Source organism: Podarcis liolepis (genome assembly GCF_965112155.1).
Source record: "Podarcis liolepis genome assembly, chromosome: 1".
Taxonomy (NCBI): Eukaryota; Metazoa; Chordata; class Lepidosauria; order Squamata; family Lacertidae; genus Podarcis; species Podarcis liolepis.
Window position 1 is genome coordinate 9168352 of NC_139554.1, and position 22656 is coordinate 9191007.

The 22656-nt window shown below is 43.9% G+C and overlaps 1 protein-coding gene across 1 annotated transcript in view; it reads left to right on the forward strand.

Annotated features, from left to right (window-relative positions):
* The first annotated feature begins 693 nt into the window (after positions 1-693).
* The window catches only part of MNAT1 (MNAT1 component of CDK activating kinase), a 128344-nt gene continuing 106381 nt past the window's right edge, over positions 694-22656 (forward strand). Inside the window, exon 1 of the mRNA XM_083519939.1 lies at positions 694-901. Coding sequence (XP_083376065.1) covers positions 813-901 — 89 coding nt within the window. The 5' untranslated portion in view covers positions 694-812. The remainder of the gene's footprint in view (positions 902-22656) is intronic.

Sequence of the window (22656 nt, forward strand, 5' to 3'; positions counted from 1 at the left end):
TGAGAGAGTCTTTAAACCTCTTTTGTTGACCACCAGCATTACGCTTTCAATTTTTAAGTTTGAAATAGAGTAGTTGCTTTGGAAGACGATCATCAGGCATCCACACAACATGACCAGTCCAATGAAGCTGATGTTGAAGAATCATTGCTTCAACTCTGGTGATCTTTGCTTCTTCCAGTACACTGGCATTAGTTCGCCCGTCTTCCCAAGTGATGTGCAAAATTTTCCGGAGATGCCATTGACATAGCTGTCAACTTTCCCCTTTTCTTGTGAGGAATCCTATTTGGAATAAGGGAATTTCCCTTAAAAAAAAGGTTGACAGCTATGGCCATTGATGGACTCTTTCAAGGAGTTGGAGATGGCGCTTATAAGTTGCCCATATTTCACAAGCATACAGTAAGGTTGGTAGGACAAATAGCTTTGTAAAGAAGGATTTGAGTTTCCCTGCGAATGTCCCAGTCCTCAAACACTTTGCACTTCAATCGGGAGAAAGCCGCACTCGCACCGCTCAGGCGGTGCTGGATTGTGGCATCAGCCTGGGCCCCTGTGAAAAGACAACTGCCCATCACAACCTCCAAGCCTACAATTCAAAGAAGTCAGCCGTCGGGCTCTCTGTGCGGCGCGGCTTTCCTTCCCCCGCTCCTCGCCCTCTGCCAGGCGGAACTGTCGTTCTCGAGGCTTCGGAGCCGCCCGGACGTTGTTTGCGGAGGGACGCCGCTGGCCGGAGTTGCCAGGCGATGCTGAGCCGCGGCGAGGAGTAGCTGCAGCGCCAGGAGGAGGGCGAGGAGGAAGGGAGCGGAGGCCCAGCCGCCATGGACGACCAGGGCTGCCCCCGCTGCAAGACCACCAAGTACAGGAACCCCTCCCTCAAGCTCATGGTCAACGTCTGCGGCCACACGCTGTAAGTGCTGCTGGCCTGGGGGGGGGGGTTGCTCGGGACGGCAGGAATCCTTGTCTGTTAGCTGCTTCATAAAATGGGCTGTGTACGTGTGTGTGTGTATGTATATGTATATGTGTGTGTATACACACAGAGAGAGATCCCATTTTATATAAATTATATAATATATATATATATGTGTGTGTGTGTGTGTGTGTGTGTATATATGTGTGTGTAAATAAAAAAAATTCCTTCCAGTAGCACCTTAAAGACCAACTAAGTTAGTTCTTGGTATGAGCTTTCGTGTGCATGCACACTTCTTCAGATACACAGTGTATCTGTGTATCTGAAGAAGTGTGCATGCACACGAAAGCTCATACCAAGAACTAACTTAGTTGGTCTTTAAGGTGCTACTGGAAGGAATTTTTTTATTTTGACTATGGCAGACCAACACGGCTACCTATCTATATGTGTGTGTGTGTGTGTGTTGTGTGTGTATGTATACACACACAGAGAGAGATCCCACTTTATATAAATTCTATAATATATATGTGTGTGTGTGTGTGTGTGTGTGTGTATATATGTGTGTGTGTGTGTGTGTGTGTGTGTATATATGTGTGTGTGTGTGTATGTATATGTGTGTGTATACACACACACACAGAGATCCCACTTTATATAAATTATATAATATATATATATGTGTGTGTGTGTGTGTATACACATATATATATAACATATTCTGGGGTGTTGTTGTTTATATAGAGAGAGATTGATATAGATAGATAGATAGACAGATAGATAGATAGATAGATAGATAGATAGATATAGGCATAGAATGGAAGGGACCGCAAAAGGCCATATCACCAAACCCCCTTGCAAAAAGCCAAGGGGAATCGTACAGACACAACAAGCAGGTGTTGTTGTTTATATAGATATAGATAGATATAGATATATACAGTGGTACCTTTTGTTATGCTGCCCACATGACCCGGAAGTTGTACTCCGGCTCCCTCGGCCAATAAAGCGAGATGAGCGCCGCAACCCCAGAGTCGGCCATGACTGGACCTAATGGTCAGGGGTCTCCTTTACCTTTACCTCAGGTTAAGTACATAATTCATTCCGGAGATCCGTTCTTAACATAGGCATAGAATGGCCTTTTGCGGTCCCTTCCATTCTATGCCTATGTTAAGAACGGACCTCCGGAATGAATTATGTACTTAACCTGAGGTAAAGGTAAAGGAGACCCCTGACCATTAGGTCCAGTCACGGCCGACTCTGGGGTTGCGGCGCTCATCTCGCTTTATTGGCCAAGGGGAATCGTACAATCGCAACAGGCAGGTACTAAAATTAATAGTTGTCTCTCCTCCGGTTCAGGTACTAAAATGCTACTATTAATAACTGCGTCTGGTCTGGTCTAATGCAAAGCATTAGAATAATAATAATAATGATTTTGTTATTTGTACCATGCCCACCAGACCGGGTTGCCCCAGCCACTCCGGGCAGCTACCAGGAAATATAAAAGCACAATTAGGATAGCAATGATAACAGTTTTGTTATTTGTACCCTGCCCACCTGGCTGGGTTGCCCCAGCAACACTGGGTAGCTTACAGAATATAATAATAAAGTGTCAGACATGAGAAACTTCCCTAGACAGATCATAGAATCATAGAATCATAGAGTTGGAATAGACCATAAGGGCCATCGAGTCCAACCCCCTGCCAAGCAGGAAACACCATCAGAGCACTCCTGACATATGGTTGTCAAGCCTCTGCTTAAAGACCTCCAAAGAAGGAGACTCCACCACACTCCTTGGCAGCAAATTCCACTGTCGAACAGCTGTCTTCTAAAAGCTGTAGTTATTTACCTCTGTGACTTGTGGGACTGCATGTGAAGTGGATTTGGAAACTTCAGCTGGTGCAGAATTCAGCAATGAGGTTGCTTCCCCGGGCAAAGTGGTTTGAGAGTAGAATGCCAGTCCTGGCTAGATTGCACTGGCTGCCGGTTAGTTTCCAGGCCCAATTCATAGAATCATAGAATCATAGAGTTGGAAGAGGCCACAAGGGCCATCGAGTCCAACCCCAAAGTGCTGGTTTTGATATATAAAGCCTTAAATGGCTCAGGACTGTAATACCTCAAGGACTGAACTGACCCAGACCCTGAAGTCATTATCGGAGGCCCTCCTTTGTGTGCCTCCTCTGTGGAAGGTGGCCACATGAGAAAGGGCCTTTTCTGTGGTGGCTCCCTGCTTGTGGTATGCTTTCCCCAGGGAGGCTTGCCTGGAGCCTTTGTTGCATATCTTTAGGTGCAAAAAACATCCTCTTCTCCCAGGCCTTTGTCTAACTAAACAATCTATGGCCTTTTAAACTACGTGAGGGGGTTTATTGTTTTTGTTTGTTACTATGTTATGCATTTTTGTGCTTTTATATTGTAAACTGTCCTGTGATCCTGGATGGAAGGCGTTATAGAAATTTCATAAATATTACTACTACTAATAGTAATAGCAATAGCAGAGAGAAGTGCAGAGAGGGGGGGTGGTGCAGATGGGTGGGGTCGGGTGGTGATGTTTCTATTTTACTTAATATATGTGAGGTTTTTTGTCAGTGTTGCTTGTGCAGGTTCTCTGCTGTTCACTTGTGTTCCTTTGGTGGTGAGAGAGGTTGGGGTTGGCCTAGGGTGTGGCTGTTCATTTGTGGTTGGCTGTGGTGGTCTTTGTTTTCATGTGTGAGTGGGGTGGGTGGGTGTTTGGGATCAGGTTAGCCATATTGATTTGTATGCTGTTGGTGGATTTTTGTCATTGTCTTGTTGGACTGTGTATGTGATAAAAGGGAGCCATACCGGGGTGAAGGCATCTTCTTCTATTTGTCCCCATGTCAGTTTCAGTTTATTGGTTAGTTTTTCTAGTAAGGCTGTTTCCCATACTATTTGGTACCATTGGTCCATGCTTATTCCTGACAGGTCTCTCCAGTGTCTGGTTATGATGTTTCTGGCTGTTGAGAGTAGGTGGGTCATGAGTTCTTTGTGGTGTAAGTGGGCATTGTTGTCTTGGAAGATGTTTAGTAGGGCTAATTCTGGGGTGATTTCTAATACTTGCTTGGTTATTTTACATATTTCTCGTATGGCTGTTGTCCAGAATAGTTGGATTTTGGGACACTCCCACCACATGTGGAGGTATGTTTGTCTGATGTGCAGAAGGTCGCAAGTTCAGTTCCTGGTGTCTTCTTGGAAAGGTTCCTGCCTGAAACAATAGAGACAAACCAAAGTTAGGCTAAACAAACAATGGCTTAAAGTTATTATGTGTTAACCAGGCTAATGTCTCCTTGATAGATTAGAAGACGATGTATTAGTAAAGTAAGATTTAGTTGTTGCTTGATATTCCAACAATTCTTATTTATTACAGCACCATCACTGAAAGCCCATATGGCAGTTGTAGTAATAACATTCTGGGCAACAGTATTCCAGGGAATTCCTTGAATAAAAAATATTCTGAAGGAGTCTCACTTGGATTCTCCAGGTGGGATTCTGTCTTGATCAAGAAGTCGAAATAAATAAAAAAATAAAAAAATTGTCCAGTAGTACCTTAGAGACCAACTAAAGTTTGTTCTGGGTATAAGCTTTTGTGTGCATGCTCACTTCTTCAGATGATGAGTTTCAAGCCAGTAGCACTTCATCTATCATGAGCAAAATCAGATTATTCATGGTCTTTCTTCCAGAGATTCCCTGACTAAATGTGTTGCCCAACTCTAATAAAGATATGAGGTGTGTCTTTAGATGAATGGTGGCCAGCTCTCTCTTTTCAGTTTGGACCTCTTTTTCCCTTTTTCAATTTAATGTGATTGATCTTTTTACTTGAATCGGGTTTAAAATCAATCAGCAAATCTCAAATGAAAGCAATTTATAACAGGTTAAATCAAAGTCAACGCTACTTGTCTTACATTGTCCTTTGGAATTGTCCTATTCTAGTAATGAAACAAACAAACACCAGACACAATTGTTTTGAAAGTCTCTCATTAGGCCCAGATTGTCCTTCCCAAAGACATTTATATTTTTAAAAAAGCCAATTTGTTTGTAAGCAATTTGTATCTCCTACTATTGAATGCCTTCAAAGTCTGAAAATACAGTGCATACTGCACGGGATTGCTTTCAATGATTGCCCTGAAGTGTAATATTGTGTGGAATTTTATGTCTTTTTATAGAGTAGGGCTTCTAGCAATACACTATATCTCAACACTAGTAGGAACAGTGCTTAAACCCTATTGGCAGTATAAATGGTTCTCTCTTGGCACCGGTAATATGTGAGCATCTTTGCTCATAGAAACAGGACTACTTTTGTGCTTGATATCTGGTGATAACAAAATTAATGATGTAAGGAGGGAGCTGCAACCGAAGATAGGAAAAGAGGTAGTAAGGGAGGACCTAGCCACTTTAAATGAATTTAAATCTCCAGGGCCTGGTGAGCTGCATCCAAGGGTGCTAAAGGAACTTGTGGATGTAATTTCATTGCCTTTGTTTATTATCTTTGAGAATTCTTGGAGAACAGACTAGAGATGGGCAAAAGTTGTCCCCATCTTCAAAAAGGGGAAAAAGACCCAGGTACCGGTAACTTCCGTCTGGTGAGCTTGACAAGGAAGGCCCTAGAACAGAAAATTTACAAAAATAACACATTACAAGCGAGGCACAGGGAGTGTTGAGCACAAGCCGGGCCACAACTAAAAATTTGTGGGCTACGTGGGGACCTTCATAACTGGATGCTCCCTCACATTAAAAACATGCGCAATGCGTAGGGCTGAGGTCCTGGTTGTGACATCATGGGACTCTTCCAAGGACCAGTGCAGCTGTGGGGATAGGCCTTCTGTGCCTTCCTCCCCAGCTTCAAGCTCAGGCAGGGTTTACCTATTTGTGGCTCAGTACAAGGTCAGCAAGAATATGCAGTCATTGTATAGTCATACCTCGGGTTACAGACGCTTCAGTTTGCGTATTTTTGGGTTGCGCACTGCGCCGAACCCGGAAGTACCAGAATGGATTACTTCTGGGTTTCGGCGCTCGCTCATGCGCAGAAGTTCTAAATCATGCTTTGCGCATGCGCAGAAGCGCTGAATTGCAACCTGCGCGTGCGCAGACGCGGCGCTGCGATTTGTGAACGCTGCAGGTTGCGAACATGCCTCCCGCACGGATCATGTTCGCAACCCGAGCGTCCACTGTAGTGGGCCCGATCCTGTGGAACACCCTCCTAGACAGGCACCTTCTTTGCTGAACTTCAGGTGCATGAATAAACTTTATTTTTCCAGCATGCATTTTAAGGTAGTGTTCGGGTTTATGGTACATTTTTACTGGGGTTTTTTTGGTCCAGTTTTCTGTGTACATCACTTTCACTTTAATTTTAGGACTCAGCTTATCAGGCCCATCCTTTGCCAACCTGCTGCCCTCCAGATGCTTTGGACTACAGCCCCCATCTGCCCCAGCCAGTGTTGTGTTTGCTGAGACTGATGGGAGTTGTAGTCCATGCTGCCTGCAAGGCAAGTAGACTGGGGAAAGCTGATGGAGTAGAAATTAAAACTCAGTGGGAGAGCTGAGCTTGTGCTTGAGTTTCTCTGGTTTAAATCAGTAGGTCTTGAATGCCCTTAAACTTTGGTTGGTTCTTGTCCTTTGTGTTTAACCAAGAGGGGAAAAACTGTGTATGAGCATGACAACGTCTGGTTGCCCATCTGAATGTGTGCTTGCCAGGCTGGCTTTATGGAAGGCCACAAGCTTATCTCTTAATACTTCCTCCTTAAGTTTCATTGCTTGTAATGAACCTTAGCTGGGAAAGTTTAGCTTTATGAGTTGTTTTGCAGGCACTTAAAAGAAAGAAAATGGAAAGGAAATACTGCACAAAGGGGGGAAAATACATCCAATTAATGTGAAGACTGTTGTGTTGAACAGGACTGTGGAAATGAGGTTTATGGTTGGTTGTAAAATGTGCCACATGGTCTCTACAAGTCAGGGCCAGATCTCTTACATGGGGTAAAATATATAGAGAAATATTTAAAAAACCAACCAGTTAAAAATTGGACCTGTTCCTTTTCCCCTCCCGTATCAATTAGGAAGAAGAAGGCCAGTCCACCACATCCGTAAAGCTTGTCAGGAATAATTCTTTATTTTATATGATAAAATCAAAATCCTACACTAAATTCTGATCCAAGAGTCGCTGAACTCTGCTAATTGCATAAAATCTGCAGATCAATTTAATCTGTGTGGCTTGTCTGATCTTGCCAAATTGTGGAACACTTTTTTAAAAAAAAGACTACCTACATAATTTTAAAATTACTTTTTTATCTTGTCCTTCCTCCAAAGTGCTCCAGCAGCATACAAGGCTGCTTAATCTATGTGGTATTGGATGAGGCTGTAGACTGCATTCTCAAATCATTCTTTAACATTTTCTTTTTCTTTTTTTAAATATTTTATTAAGGATTTTCTTGTTTTACAGAAGTGTAGTGCCTCATATATTTTTTTTCCCCATGTAACATTTTTACAAATCCGTTTCATTTGTTGAGGCATTAGGGGGAGAAGAAAATAAAAATAAAAATAAAAATAAAAAAAAGGAGAGAAAAAAGAAAGGGGGTGGAGAGAGGGAAGATGGATAAGGGTGGGATTGGGTGGCGGTGTTTCTATTATGTTTAATGTATGTAGAGTTTGGTGTCAGCGTGCTTTTGTTGTTCACTTGTGTTCCTTTGGTGGTGAGAGAGGTTGGGGTTGGCCTAGGGTGTGATTGTTTGCTTGTGATTGGCTGTGGTGATCTTTGTTTTCGTGTGTGAGTGAGGTGGGTGGGTGTTTTGGATCAGGTTAGCCATATTGATTTGTATGCTGTTGGTGGATTATTGTCATTGTCCTGTTGGGCTGTGTGTGTGATAAAGGGGAGCCATACCGGGGTGAAGGCATCTTCTTCTGTTTGTCCCCGTGTCAGTTTCAGTTTATTAGTTAATTTTTCTAGTAGGGCTGTTTCCCATACTATTTGGTACCATTGGTCCATGCTTACTCCTGACAGGTCTCTCCAGTGTCTGGTTATGGTGTTTCTGGCTGCTGAGAGCAGGTGGGTTATGAGTTCTTTGTGGTGTAAATGGGCATTGTTGTCTTGGAAAATGTTTAGTAGGGCCAATTCTGGGGTGATGCCTGTTACCCGAGCCTTGCAGCACTCTCCCACTATTTTCAGCCCTTTTCGGGCAGAGTATTTAACCATTCCAGAAGACGTAAGTGCACCAAATAGACCCTACTATGGGGCTGGAGGAGAATTCAGTCTGCATATGTGGTGTTTTAGACTACAACCCCAGTCATCCTTGACCATTGGCCATGCGGGTTGTGGATTATAGGAGTTTAGTCCAGAACAGCTGAAGGTTGTCAGGCTGGAGTAGACAGTGCTTGAAGATGGGCAAAAAGTCTGATCTATCCACACTCTCACACCTGCTTTGCTGCATCCAGGCATGCTTGAGTTCAAGGCCAGCAAGGCAAAAATGCACAAGGTTGTTGTCAGGGAACTGCCATCAGCTCAGGGGCAAGAGGGGAAAAGCCGGATGGATTACAGAGAGCCCCCAAAGATCGTGGGAAGCAGCACTTCTTCAGCGGAGGAGAGTAACCACGCCTCCAGTGGAGAGGAGCTTCAGGGCTCGGAGGAGGCGAGGCAGTGCCAGGACACCTTGCCTGAGCAAAGCGGGGAGGAGAGAGGTCCTCCGTTACCCACGCCCTCCCTGCGCAGTAGGCTTCCGCACAGAGAGGGGAAGCACAGACTGGGCGTCAAGAAACCACTCTGCTGGGGAAGGTTTAAGGACCACCCACTCACAGATTCTGCCAGTGAATGAGCCAGCCACGGAATAGTGGCGCTCTGCATGGTAAAGATCTTTTTGGCACCAATAACGAGGCTTTACAGCCGACCAGGGAGGCATTTGCCTGATTGCTCTCGAGTAACCCCCTTCATGGCTCACTGCCTTGCTGTGGTGAAGGGGCTTGAATAACTCAGAGAAGCTGTGAACTATGATGAGCAGGGCACCCAAGATGAACAGGTCATAGTGGAGAATTTTGACCAAACGTGATCCACCTGGAGGAGGAACCGGCAAGCCATTCCAGTATCCCTGCCAAGAAAACTCCACGGACAAAGACATGAAGACAGAAGTGCCTGGCGTTCTCTGGTCCATGGGGTCACGAAGAGTCGGACATGATTAAATGACTAAACAACAACAACCCCTGATATCCTTACAGGTGTGAATAGAGAGGGCTGGAGGGCTGCATTTCACCCTTGTGCCTGAGGTTTCCTGCCACTGCTATAAGCCCAGTTCTTTTCTTTCTTTCTTTCTTTCTTTCTTTAAAAGCATTTATATATTGCTTAATATTTCAGGATTCTTTTAAGCAGTGTACCATCTTAAAAAAACCAGAACAATATATCATAAAAAAACTGTTACGATAGACTGCTCTGCCTCCTTTCTTTTAGCAAATGTTTTGTGCCACTGGGGAAGTGGTAATTCTGTATTGATTTGTTTGGGATGTTTGTATGTAATGCCAATAAAAGGTTTGATGATGATAAAAGAAAAAAAAAACACAGCCTAAAACCATCAATATGAAAACACAGTGAAGGATATAAAAGTGAATTTAAACAAAAAAATCAGAGGCAAAAAGCAAGATCCAGTCTTATGGATTGGGGAACGCCTGGGCAAAAAGATAAGTCTACATGGAACTGGCAGAAATGATTGGCAGAATCCGAGATCAGGGAGAAGAGGTGGTGGTGGAAGATTGGAAGAAATTTAAAGACTACTTGCAGAAATACTGTAAAATTAATGAATGTTAAAGGGATGTTGGATTGAAAATAAGCGGTTTTGGTAAAAAGATTAACAAGAATATGTAAATACGGATTGACAATGGTTGGAAATATATAGTTATAATAGGTTAAGATATTAAGTAAAGATAAATGATAGAGGGTAAGGATTTGCTGAATTAACCATGTGAACTGGAATACAAGAAAGGGGTGTGTGAGGAGGTCAGGAAACAAGTAAATGAAATATAAGACATGAAAACATTGATTTCTTTTTAACTTTTTTTTCTTACTTTTTATGTACTTTGTTTTTGTATTTTTGTATTTCTTTTTCTTTTATTATTGTTATTCTTTTTTTTATTTCCTATTTTTAATTTTGTAACTTTTTATTGTCTGTAAAATTTTAATAAATATCATTAAAAAAAAACACAAAAAGATAAATCTGAAGCGACTAATGGCTGCTGCTTAGCGTATGGAACCTGAAAGGGCATTCTGCAAAACAGCCATCACTGCCCTGTGGTATTTTGTAGGGTGTATTGCCATGAATAGAATTTCCCCAGATGTGATCTGTACAGGGGCAGGCAGGTTGGTAGCTTTTTCTCTTTCATGCTTAAAAGCAACACTTTCTGAGAATAAGTGGGCCTGTGCTTTTTGTAATGCGGGAGGAAGAAGAAAAAGCATGCTTTTGCTATCAGCTTTTTTTTTGGGTGGGGGCACTTCTGTACCATATTCTTTGAAGGTCAAACACTCGGTCAGCAAAAGCAGATGCAGCACTATTGTTTCAGGAAGGCTGTATCAGCTGCAAATGTGATCCAGAGAGAGAGAGAGAGAGAGAAAGTTGCAATCTCCAAGATGTACAGTTTTAAAAATAGAAGATCTGATTGCTTTGACATCTTCCGTGGCTCTCTGTGGCTACAGTTCAAAAGAAGAAGAAGGGGACTTTGAACTACAACGATTACCTTAAATGCAGAAGTCTTTGGCACTGAGAAAAGGACCAAAGCCAATAGTGCTGTTGCTTGCGATTACTTGATCTGAAACACTTTTTTTATTGTCAGCTAGTCCAGACCTGATTTCACCGTTCCTGTTGACTTGAAGGAAAGTACTCAGTATAGTAAACCATTAGAGGTTGAGAGGTCTAAATTGCAGCTTTAATTTCAGGCAACAATCTTGGAGGCATCCAAGGGCATGCTTAATTCGACTCCCTTGATTATTCCTCTTGAGGTCTGTGCAATTTGTGCAGGAGTGAAGAGTATTTGCATTCGAGTTCTCTCTCAAAACATGGCAGCAATTTTCTAGCCCTCATGGTGTGTTTGATGAAGCAATGACTTCTATGACTGTAGAAGTAGCAACATCCTAATCATCCTTTGTGGTCACTCTTGGGAGATGCTGTCTGTGAAAGTTGGAGTTGGATAAACAATGGTGATTACTTAAAGCAGGTTGGTGTATGTTATAGGGTTTTTTTTTTATTTAATTTTTTTAAAGTCCTGTTTCAGGCAGCCTGGCGCATACATGAAAACTCAGCTCTGAAAAGATGTTGACCATTTCCCTACCTGACATAGTGCGGCTTGGAAGGTCAGTCTGTAAAAATTCCTGGCTTGAGAAGAATGATAGGGAATTCAGATAGGCTTCTAAGTTTTGGAAAAACTTAGAAGAATAAATGCATTAATAAATGCATGGATCATAATCTGTTTGTTGCATGTGGAATGATGGGTTATATATAGTTCAAAGTCACATTGGGTTTTATTCAGTGAAGTCCTACTCAGAGCCCAGACCCACTGAAACTAATGATTCTAAGTTGTTGTTGTTTAGTAGTTTAGTCGTGTCCGACTCTTCGTGACCCCATGGACCAGAGCACGCCAGGCACTCCTGTCTTCCACTGCCTCCCACAGTTTGGTCAAACTCATGCTGGTAGCTTCGAGAACATTCTAAGTTAGCAATGTCCATTACAGTCAGTGGGTCTACTCTGAGTAGGGCTAGCATCAAATACCACCCATTACAATGAAAGTTCCCATTTGCCCTACTCATTTCTCCAAACAGAGAGCACTGTAATATCTGAGACGAAGAGTTGTGGCTGAAAGCATGTGCCAATTGGGGACTGGCAGAATCCGAGACCTGGGAGAAGAGACAGTGGAAGAGGACTGGAAAAAATTTAAGGACTATTTGCAAAAGTATTGTAAATTGTATGAATGTTAGAATGATGCAGGATATAAAGACAATATGGCATTAGTAACCTAGCGGAAAGGAATATGAAAGTAACTGAATTATTTGAACTAAGATGAAATTTGAATAATATTATGTCAAGCTAAAATATCTAAATACTTGATAACAAAGGGTAAAATTGGAGACATAACAGTTGAAATGTATAATCTAAAACAAATTTCGAGAGAAAGTGAAGCATTGCGGAACATGATTTTGTAATCAGGAACACAGAAAAGGGAGGCGTGAGGGAGTCATGAAAGAGGGATATGGAAATAATATTTAAGAAATGGAATTATTTTCTTTCTTATGTCTTTTTATGTCTTTTTTGCTTATTCTTTTTGTATGCTTTGTATGTTTTCTTTTGTCTTTTTTTGGTTTGTTTGTTGTATTGTTTAAATTGCTTAAAATCCTTAATAAATATTTTATAAAAAAAATAATGAAAGCATGTGCCAATTGTATCTTTGGATGCAAATATAGATATACTTGGTTCTTCTTCTATGCACTGCATAGAGACATAAGGCAGACAGACGGGAACTTCTCTTTCCTGTAACGTGGGAAGCATCTCTTTGAATGTAGCACAGGGATGCTGGGTTTTCAGATGCCTCAGCTCATTAGGAGGTATCGAATTGACCATTAATAAGCAAAGACTTGGGCCATAGTACAGTGGTATCTTGGGTTAAGTATTTAATTCATTCTGGAGGTCTGTTCTTAACATGAAACTGTTCTTAACTTTAGCTAATGGGACCTCTTGCTGTTGCTGCACTGCCGCTGCACAATTTCTGTTCTCATCCTGAAGCAAAGTTCTTAATCTGAAGCACTATTTCTGGGTAAGCGGAGTCTGTAACCTGAAGCGTGTGTAACCTGAAGCGTATGTAACCCGAGGTACCACTATACGTCAATGTCTCTTGATCATTCGTACCGGAATCATAATATTTATATTCTTGGGCACCTGCCAAGGCTCCCCTCCTAGTTTCTTTAAGTTGATTTGGGTATATATGTGTGTGCATACCCACGAAGACAGGCTTTGGCAGATTGAGCGGACGTGTTGTAGCGGGAAATGAGGGGCAGGTGGGGCTCGTCAACCTGGAAAGTTAGCCCATCTAGAAGAAGGAAAACACTGATCCCAAGCCTCCATTGCCTTGTGGGATATTTTTGGAAGAAGATAAGGCTTCACAGATCCGGAGCACAGTCCCTAAGATGGTTGGATGGTGCCTTGTATGCCTCCTTCTGGGAACTCCTGCAGCCAAGCTGGTGTCAGACATCTTGTTCTGCTTTCCTATGGACCACCTCAACAAGGCCGGGGGGGGGTGTGTTTCTTGTCATCTGGGCAGCCCAGGACCTCTAGACACACTGTCCACGCTTGTGCTCCAGAGAAGTCATGTCAGTGCTGCAAAATGCAGCAAAAACAACACGGGAGGCAGTGGTTACGAGTTTCCGGTCTCTGCAGCTACAGCAGATGCTGTGATTCCTCAGCGGTTTGACTTCACCCGCGGAAGTGCACTCCATTGTCTCTTGAGACAAATGGGTGTAACCTGTTTTTGCAGTGGGAGTGTTGCCTGCTTTTCTCTTGCCTGTGTCCTATTTGTTTCACGTTGCTCTATCCCAGCTTCTGCCAACCAAGCAGTTTGAAAGCATACCAGTGCAAGTAGATAAATAGGTACCACTGTGGTGGGAAGGTAAACGACGTTTCTCTGGCTTCCGTCTTGCTGTTTCCGTTGCACCAGAAGCTGTTTAGTCATGCTGGCCACATGACCAGGAACGCTTTCTGCAGACAAAGACCGGCTCCCTTGGCCTGAAAACCAAGATGAGCGCCCCAACCCCATAGTCTCCCTTGAGTGTACTTAACCGTCTAGGGCTCTTTTACCTTTACCTTTATTTGTTTTACAGTGCATCTGTGTGGTTTGGCTGTTGTTAGAGAGTTTTTCTCACCCTCGGCCCTCCAGATGTTTTTGGCCTACAACTCCCATGATCCCTAGCTCGCAGGACCAGTGGTCAGGGATGATGGGAATTGTAGTCTCAAAACATCTGGAGGGCCGAGGTTGAAGAAGCCTGATTTAGAGGCATACTGCAAACAGTAGGATTTTATACCTGTGCGCATCTCCGTGTGTGAGACCTTTGACGTATTGAAGGACTGAAGGGGCCATCCTTGTGATTGTGTCATGGTGACGCTTTCTTAGTCTTACAACAATTTCACTGGAAGTTTAAAGGAACATTAGCAAACATTTCAAAGATAATCATCCCTACTGGTTAATGTCAGCATAATCATTGCCAATGACCTCCCGTTTCCTCTCCCAACCCCAAAGAGGCAAGCTTTTAAAATAAACACATAGACGTACGGATGTGCAAGATAGGCCTGTTCTTATTACAGATGCTTTGAACTGATTATCGGTGCTTTTAAAATTCAAAATAAGTGAATAAAAACAAATTTACGTTAAAAAATTTAAAAATAATAAGCACACACAGACAAATATTATTTTGACTGAGGAGGGGAGGCATCACTTAAAACTGCTTAAAGTAACCGTCATCAAAATAACCCCAAAATGGGATCCTGATTCCAATATATGCCTTTAATTCCCCCCTCCCCCAAAAAACCTTTGCTCTCATTGGTAGATCTGTGGGTAGTGCTCATGCCTCATGAACATCTGTGTGTGTGTGTGTGTGTGTGTGTGTGTGGTGCTGGTGTAGCTGTTTTGGGGCAGACTTCGCTTGCTCCTTTATAAGTGTCTCCAGTACCTATTACACATCTATTATTGAGGTGATTAATGAATGAAACATCCAGGAGGGTCTCTTTTGGTGTTACCTAGCCATATAATCACTCTGATGTTCTTTATTGTGGGAGATGAGTAATATCTGAAGAATGGTTTGCAGGATTGAACTTTTTCGATTGCATGCTTGAATTATTATGTAGTTGGGACATGAAAGTGTTAGTGAGCAGAAATTACCGCTTTATTATTCTTCGTTTGCCTTCGTTTGTTTCTTCAAGCCATCCATGCCCGTTACTTAAACTGTGTGCCTTGGAGGAACGGTGATTAATATGACTTTTATTAAATAGCTGTAAATCTCCTTGCGCCTGTGAGGTACATATGTGTGTGTGGTTTTTATGTACAGTGTGTATATATGTATGCCTGTGTGTGTAAGTTTTATGTGCTATGAAAATAGTACTGTTCCTTGCTGTAGTTATGACACAAAGAGTTTTAGGCTTAAGTTTCTCAGACTCCTGGACCTATGCTGTGTCTTTCAACTTAACAGTAAAAGAACAAGCTCTGGAAATCTGTTCATGCCAATGTTTATCTTGGAAACCTAAGATGCTGCCATCTAGGGAGTCAGACCATTGGTCTCTCTACCTTGTTGTCACTGGCTGGTGGCATCTCTCCAGGGTTTCAGATAGTCCTCAGCTCAACCTGATTGAAGCTGGGACATTTCCCTGGAAAGCATAGTCAGAGAATCTTAGAGTTGGAAGGGATCCGGGGGTCATCTAGTCCAAACCCCTGTAACACAGGAATCTCAGCAAAAGCATCCAGGACCGATGACCACCCAACCTCTGCTTAAACATCTCCAAGGAAGGAGAGTCTACCATCTCACATGGGAGTCTGTTCCACTGCTGAACAGCTCTTACTGTCAGAAAGTTCTTCCTGATGTTTGGTCGGATATCTGGAATTTGGGGTCTCATTGATGCACTGGCTCCCGGTGAAGTACAGGATCAGGTTCAAGGTGCTGGTCTTAACCTTTAAAGCCCTGTATGGCCTAGGACCCTGATACCTACGGGTCCGCCTCTCCTGGTATGTCCCATGGAGGACCTTACAGTCTTCAAACAAAAACATCTTGGAGGTCCCGGGCCACAGGGAAGTTAGGCTGGCCTCAACCGGAGCCAGGTCTTTTTGGCTGTGGCCCCGATCTGGTGGAACGCTCTGTCACAAGAGACTAGGGCCCTGCAGGACTTGACATCTTTCCGCAGGGCCTGCAAGACAGAGCTGTTCCACCAGACCTTTGGCCAAGGCACAGCCTGACCCCCTCCTTTGGTAGTCCTCACAGAACTCTAGCCCAATGGTTACCATTAATTTGATTCAAATTGATTTTAGAATGAATTGATTTTAGAATGCTGTGTTACTTTTATTGTTGTTGGCCTGGGGAGGGTGGGATAGAAACAAAATTTTATTATTATTATTATCATTGGCACTGGGCTTTGCTGCATGTCAACCTGCCATGTTAGCAAAGAGTGTGCGGGATGAGAAGGTGATATGGGGACCTGTGCAAAAGACCCGGGGCTCAGTCTCTCTAGGCAGCCCCATAGAAAAGCCCCTGTCAAGATGTTGGAGGGACTCCCATCGTTTGGGACTATTTGCTACAGAGAAAAGGCAAGTAAGAGTTGGTGTGATAGAAGTTTATGAAATTATGCAAGGCAGTGGATAGAGAAAAGTTTCTTTCTCTCATAACACCAGGACTCGTGGACACCCAATGAAGCCGAGTGTTAGAAGATTCAAGGACTTCTTTTGCACAGCGCAGAGCTGAACTATGGAACTCATTCCCACAGGACAGAGGACAGGATTACACTTCAAAACGACCTTGACAGATTAGAGAACTGGGCCAAAACAAACAAGATGAATTTTAACAGGGAGAAATGTAAAGTATTGCACTTAGGCAAAAAAAATGAGAGGCACAAATACAAGATGGGTGACACCTGGCTTGAGAGCAGTACATGTGAAAAGGATCTAGGAGTCTTGGTTGACCACAAACTTGACATGAGCCAACAGTGTGACGCGGCAGCTAAAAAAGCCAATGCAATTCTGGGCTGCATCAATAGGAGTATAGCATCTAGATCAAGGGAAGTAATAGTGCCACTGTATTCTGCTCTGGTCAGACCTCACCTGGAGTACTGTGTCCAGTTCTGGGCACCACAGTTCAAGAAGGACACTGACAAACTGGAACGTGTCCAGAGGAGGGCAACCAAAATGGTCAAAGGCCTGGAAACGATGCCTTATGAGGAACGGCTAAGGGAGCTGGGCATGTTTAGCCTGGAGAAGAGGAGGTTAAGGGGTGATATGATAGCCATGTTCAAATATATAAAAGGATGTCACATAGAGGAGGGAGAAAGGTTGTTTTCTGCTGCTCCAGAGAAGCGGACACGGAGCAATGGATCCAAACTACAAGAAAGAAGATTCCACCTAAACATTAGGAAGAACTTCCTGACAGTAAGAGCTGTTCGACAGTGGAATTTGCTGCCAAGGAGTGTGGTGGAGTCTCCTACTTTGGAGGTCTTTAAGCAGAGGCTTGACAACCATATGTCAGGAGTGCTCTGATGGTGTTTCCTGCTTGGCAGGGGGTTGGACTCGATGGCCCTTGTGGTCTCTTCCAACTCTATGATTCTATTCTATGAATCTAGGAGATAGTGGTGGCTACCAACAAAGATGGCTTTGAAAGAGGATTCATGGAGAGGCTCTCCGTGGCTACTAGCCATGATGTTGTACTCTGCCTCCACAGTTGGAGGCAGCTAGGCTTCTGAATGTTAGCTGCTGTAAACTATAGGAGGCCAGAGGGCTCTTGTGATCAAATGCAGCTTGTGGGCTTCCACTCAGGGTATCTGACTGGCCACTGGGAGAACAGGATGGGCAGCTAGATGGACCATTGGCCTGATCCAAGAGGACTCTTCTTATTGTCTTCTGAGTGTGGAAAAAGTGCTTGCATTACTGAGGTTATGGGCTCCTCTCTAGCATAGTTGACGTACCATATGAAAGCATGCTTCCACAAAGCAGTGTGGTCCAGTTTTCGTTGTGCAAAACATTATTTGATTTTTATTTTTATTATTTTTATATTATTGTTATTAATTATTATTAATAATAATTATTAATCATTATTATTATCTTAAAGACATTTTGTGGAGTGAGGCGTGGAAAGTGAGAAAATGCTGAATTTGAAGAATAATGTAATAAACCCCAAACATGCCGTTGCTTCACTTTAAGAAAAGAAAGAAAAGAAAAAGCCAAATACGGAAGTAGTTATTACTGAAAATTTAATGATGCTTCTATCGATGTGGTGCATTGCCTCTGCAGTTTTGCAGTGATTTATTTATATTTCATGAGCCTGCAATTTCTACTTTTGGGTGAAAGGAGCGACTTGCCAGTGACCATGGCTACTGTGTTTACGAAAGGCATGCCCCATTGTCTGCAACGTTATTTCTTAGAGCAATTCAGAGGCTAAATTAAATTGGTTCGCCGTTTGAGGCATACAACTTATTTGGCCACCAAATAATATTTGGCTACCAAGGAGTCCTGCCCCCCCCAATATTCTGTACTACTTTCATCTGGCACCATGTATTAAAACTCACACACCACTCTCCTGGCTTGGGCAGCTACTTGTGATAAATCCCCAGAGTCCTGCTGTGTTTCATCAGAGCAGTGTTTGCTTGATTTAAAGGTAAAAAAGGTAAAGGTACCTGTCAGGGAACTGACATCAGAGCGAAAGGAGAAGGAGAGGCTCCCCGATTCTGCAGGAGAAGGTACCAGCACCAGGGGGAGACGCAGCTTGGTAGAGGGGGAAGGAAATCGGTGTAACACCAAGGATCCAGGAGGGCAAATGGGGGGAGCGGGGGAAGAGCTCAGGGATTCTTCCCTGGACATCAGTGAGGAGAGCACTGGTCCTCCACTGCCCACGCCCTCCCTGCGCAGAAGGCTCCCGCGCAGTGAGAGGCGACTGGGAGTCAAACAGCTTTTATGCTGGAAAAGGTTTAAGAAACGCCCACAGACAGATTCTGCTAGCGACTGAGGCAGCCACGCTGAGATGGGTTGTGCAGTCAGGACGGTTTAACCCAGGCAATTAAGCTCCCTAACGGGGACAGTTTACGCACGAGTAACTCAAACCCACTACAGTACCCCTGCCCGTACGGGCCAGTCGTGACCGGATCTAGGGTTGTGTGCTCATCTCGCTCAAGAGGCCAGGAGCCGGCGCTGTCCGAAGACACTTCCGGGTCACGTGGCCAGTGTGGCGAAGCTGTGTCTGGCGAGCCAGCACCAGCGCAGCACACGGAAACGCCGTTTACCTTCCCGCTATAAAGCAGTCCCTATTTATCTACTTGCACTTAGGGGTGCTTTCGAACTGCTAGGTGGGCAGGAGCTGGGACCGAACGACAGGAGCTCACCCCGCCGCGGGGATTCGAACCGCCGACCTTTCGATCAGCAAGTCCTAGGCACTGAGGTTTTACCCACAGCGCCACCCGCGTCCCTTTTGCTTGATTTAGTGTGTGGTAATTTGCTCTGCCACTAGGTACAGCCTTCGCTATTCTCCAGACCTTTTGGACCACAGTTCACAGCAGCAGTGTGCGTGGTGAGGGATGGTGGGAGTTGTAGTCCACCGCAGCCAGCATAGCCAGTGGACGGGGATGGTTGTTTATTTGATTTATTCAATATCCACCTGGCTGTTCCTCCCTAAGGAGCCCAGGAGTGGCGAGCAACAAAGCAGTGAAACAATACAATGAAAAACAAACGAAATAAACATTAAGGAATAAATATTTGGTTTTTTTATTATTAGTTAAGAACAAGTGATGCAGTTTCATTTGAAGAGGCTAAGGGTCAGCTTCAGCAGGAACAGGCTTTTCATAACAGAGGTTGATGCTGCAGAACATTACCAGCAAGCACAAAATGTGTTTGTCCGCTGGCTGCTGCGGAGCTTATTGATTCTGCCTTTCTCCTTCAAAAGGTGAGCTTCGTTCTAAGCAGGGGGTGGATTTGAACTTGGAACTCTCCGGCCAAAGCCCCACCCTTTGGTGCTTGCCACCTTGGCTCTTGCACTGTTCATTCTCAGCTGAAAATGAAACCTAGAGACTTCATTTTATTTATATATACATATATACCATATTTTTCGCTCTATAACACGCACCCGACCATAACACACACGTAGTTTTTAGAGGAGGAAAATCCGTAGGCATGCCACCCGTAGGCATTCCCTCCATAACACGCACAGACATTTCCCCTTACTTTCTAGGAGGAAAAAAGTGAGTGTTATGGTGCAAAAAATACGGTAGGTAAAGGTAAAGGGACCCCCCCGACTGTTAGGTCCAGTCGTGGCCGACTCTGGGGTTGTGGCGCTCATCTCGCTTTACTGGCCAAGGGAGCCGGTGTACAGCTTCCGGGTCATGTGGCCAGCATGACTAAGCCGCTTCTGGCGAACCAGAGCAGCACATGGAAACGCCATTTACCTTCCTGCTGGAGCGGTACCTATTTATCTACTTGCACTTTGATGTGCTTTCGAACTGCTAGGTTGCCAGGAGCAGGGACGGAGCAACAGGAGCTCACCCCGTCGCGAGGATTCAAACCGCCGACGTTCCGATTGGCAAGTCCTAGGCTCTATGGTTTAACCCACAGCGCCACCCGTGTCCCTATATACATATATATTTACAGTAAAAGGTAAAGGGACCCCTGACTGTTAGGTCCAGTCACGGACGACTCTGGGGTTGCTGTGCTCATCTCGCTTTAGTGGCCGAGGGAGCCGGCGTACAGCTTCCGGGTCTCAGTAGCTGTCTTTATTTACCAACAGAGTATCCAAATGCATGCTTGAGTATTAACGATGGCTAGGTTTCTCCCCGCTTTTCTAAACAATAAAATAGAACGCAGCCCTTTTCGTTCCACTGACTGCATTGTTTAGTTCATAGCCTCCTTACGGTTTCTCATAATTATAACTGGCATATATCCATTCACGGTTTGATTTGTATTTTGGAGAGGGATTCGAAGAAGGAGAGGCCCATATAAGGCGATGTCATTGAATGCAGAAGCATAAAACTTAACAACCAGGCACATTCTCTGCTAGTGTAGCCTTGTGCTGGTATCTCAAGTGCAATCTCGAAATGGGAGGTTCGTTCTTTTCTTAGCAGAAATCATACATATGTTTCTACTTGCCTAGTTCTCTCCCCCCCCCCCACATTCAGCCCACCCTCTTTCGTGTCAGTATAAAAAAAGATGAATGAGGCATTAAGGAGAAATGCAAGCTTGCAAGTCATATTTTATTATAAATGCATGTAAAAAGATGTATTGAAGTGTGTGTCTACTACAGCAGATCTCAAAGTGTGGTCCTGGGGCTCTGGAGATTAGGGCCAATCTGTGTTGCAAATTTAAAACAGATCAACTATCATAGAATCGCAGAGTAGGAAGGGAGCCCTGGGGTCATCTAGTCCAACCCCCTGCAGTGCAGGAATCTTAGCTATAGCATCCATGACAGATGGCCACCCAACTTCTGCTCAAAAACTTCCAAGAAAGGAGAGCCCACCACCTTCTGAGGGAGTCCGTTCATGGTGTCCTCCAGTTAGCATAGTATTATGTCCCCCCCCCCCAACTCCCTGCTTTTTAACGTCTGGGATTATGGGGCGTGTTCTAGGTCATGCACACTCAACCAGAGCCAGGGCCTTCTCAACACTGGCTCCAGTCTGGTGGAATGCTCTGTCTCATGAGACCAGGGCCCTGCAGGATCTGATTTCTTTCCACAGGGCCTGTAAGACAGAGTTGTTCCGCCTGGCCTTTGGCTTGGAATCAACTTGATCCCCTCCCCCTCTTTCCTTTTTCTTTTCTCCTTCTGAGATGGAACTCCTATTTGGGGCTTTTTTCTGGCCCATGTAGGACCAGTCTGGATAGTTGGCCTTGGTGAAGATTTGATGTTTTCATCCCCAAAAAGTTTTTGATTTGAGTTTCTACTGAAATGAGGCTGCATTTTAATGTATTTTAATCTTGTTGTATTTTAATCAATTGTTTTTGTACCTGGTGTTAGCCGCCCTGAGCCCAGTCTTGGCTGGGGAGGGCGAGGTATAAAATAATAATAATAATAATAATAATAATAATAATAATAATAATAATAATAATAATAATAATAATGTGGAATGCTGCCCAGGCCTCTTTGGCATCAGCCATTGCCCCGTGTGAACCGAGCACATTCTTGCCCACTGCTACCAGTCTTCCCCTGTAGTTGCCCGCTGTCGTTAATGGAATTGCAGCTCTGCTCATAATGGAACCCCTCTTAAGGTCACCTCTGCACTGTACCTTTAAAGCACATCGCTCTTCCAAAGGATCCTGGGAACTGTAGTTTTTTAAGGGTGCTGGGAATTGCAGCTTTTTGCGGGGTTAGTGACAGTTCCCAGGATTCTTTGGGAGAAGCTGTGTGCTTTAAATATATGGCATGGATGTAGGTATTGGAGGGGAGCAGGGTTCAATGAAGTTCACATTTAAAGGTGAATCTACCTAATTCACACTTTCTGAAACAATACGTGACCCAAAACACAGTCAGCCTTCAAAGGTCACACTTCAGCCAAGCGGTGTGTTAAAATGTGTATATTAAAATGTGTATATTAGGGCAATGTGCACACACAAATGCATATATTAGTGAAAATAGCATCTATGCATGCGTTATGTTAGGGAACGTTGCTTTGCAAAAATGTATATATTTTGTGTTATAAGATTGTTAATAACTAAGATAACAACACAAGATAAAATTAACATGTTAAGCAAAATTGTATACAAAGATGTTTATATTTAGATTAGATTGCTGCAACGTGTTATACATGGGGCTACAACTGAAGCTGCAACAGAAACTTCAGCTGGTACAGAAATCAGTGGCCAGGTTGCTCACCTGGGCGAGGCGGTTTAAGCATATAACAGCAGTTGTGGCCTGACAGCACTGGCTGTCAATTAGCTTCCAGGCCCAATTCAAAGTGCTGGTGTTGACCCATAAAGTCTTAATAGGCTCAGGACCGCCTGTCCCCATATGAACTGACCTCAACCCTGAAATTATCATCTGATGCTCTTCTTCGTGCTTTGAGAATGTCTCTTCCCTG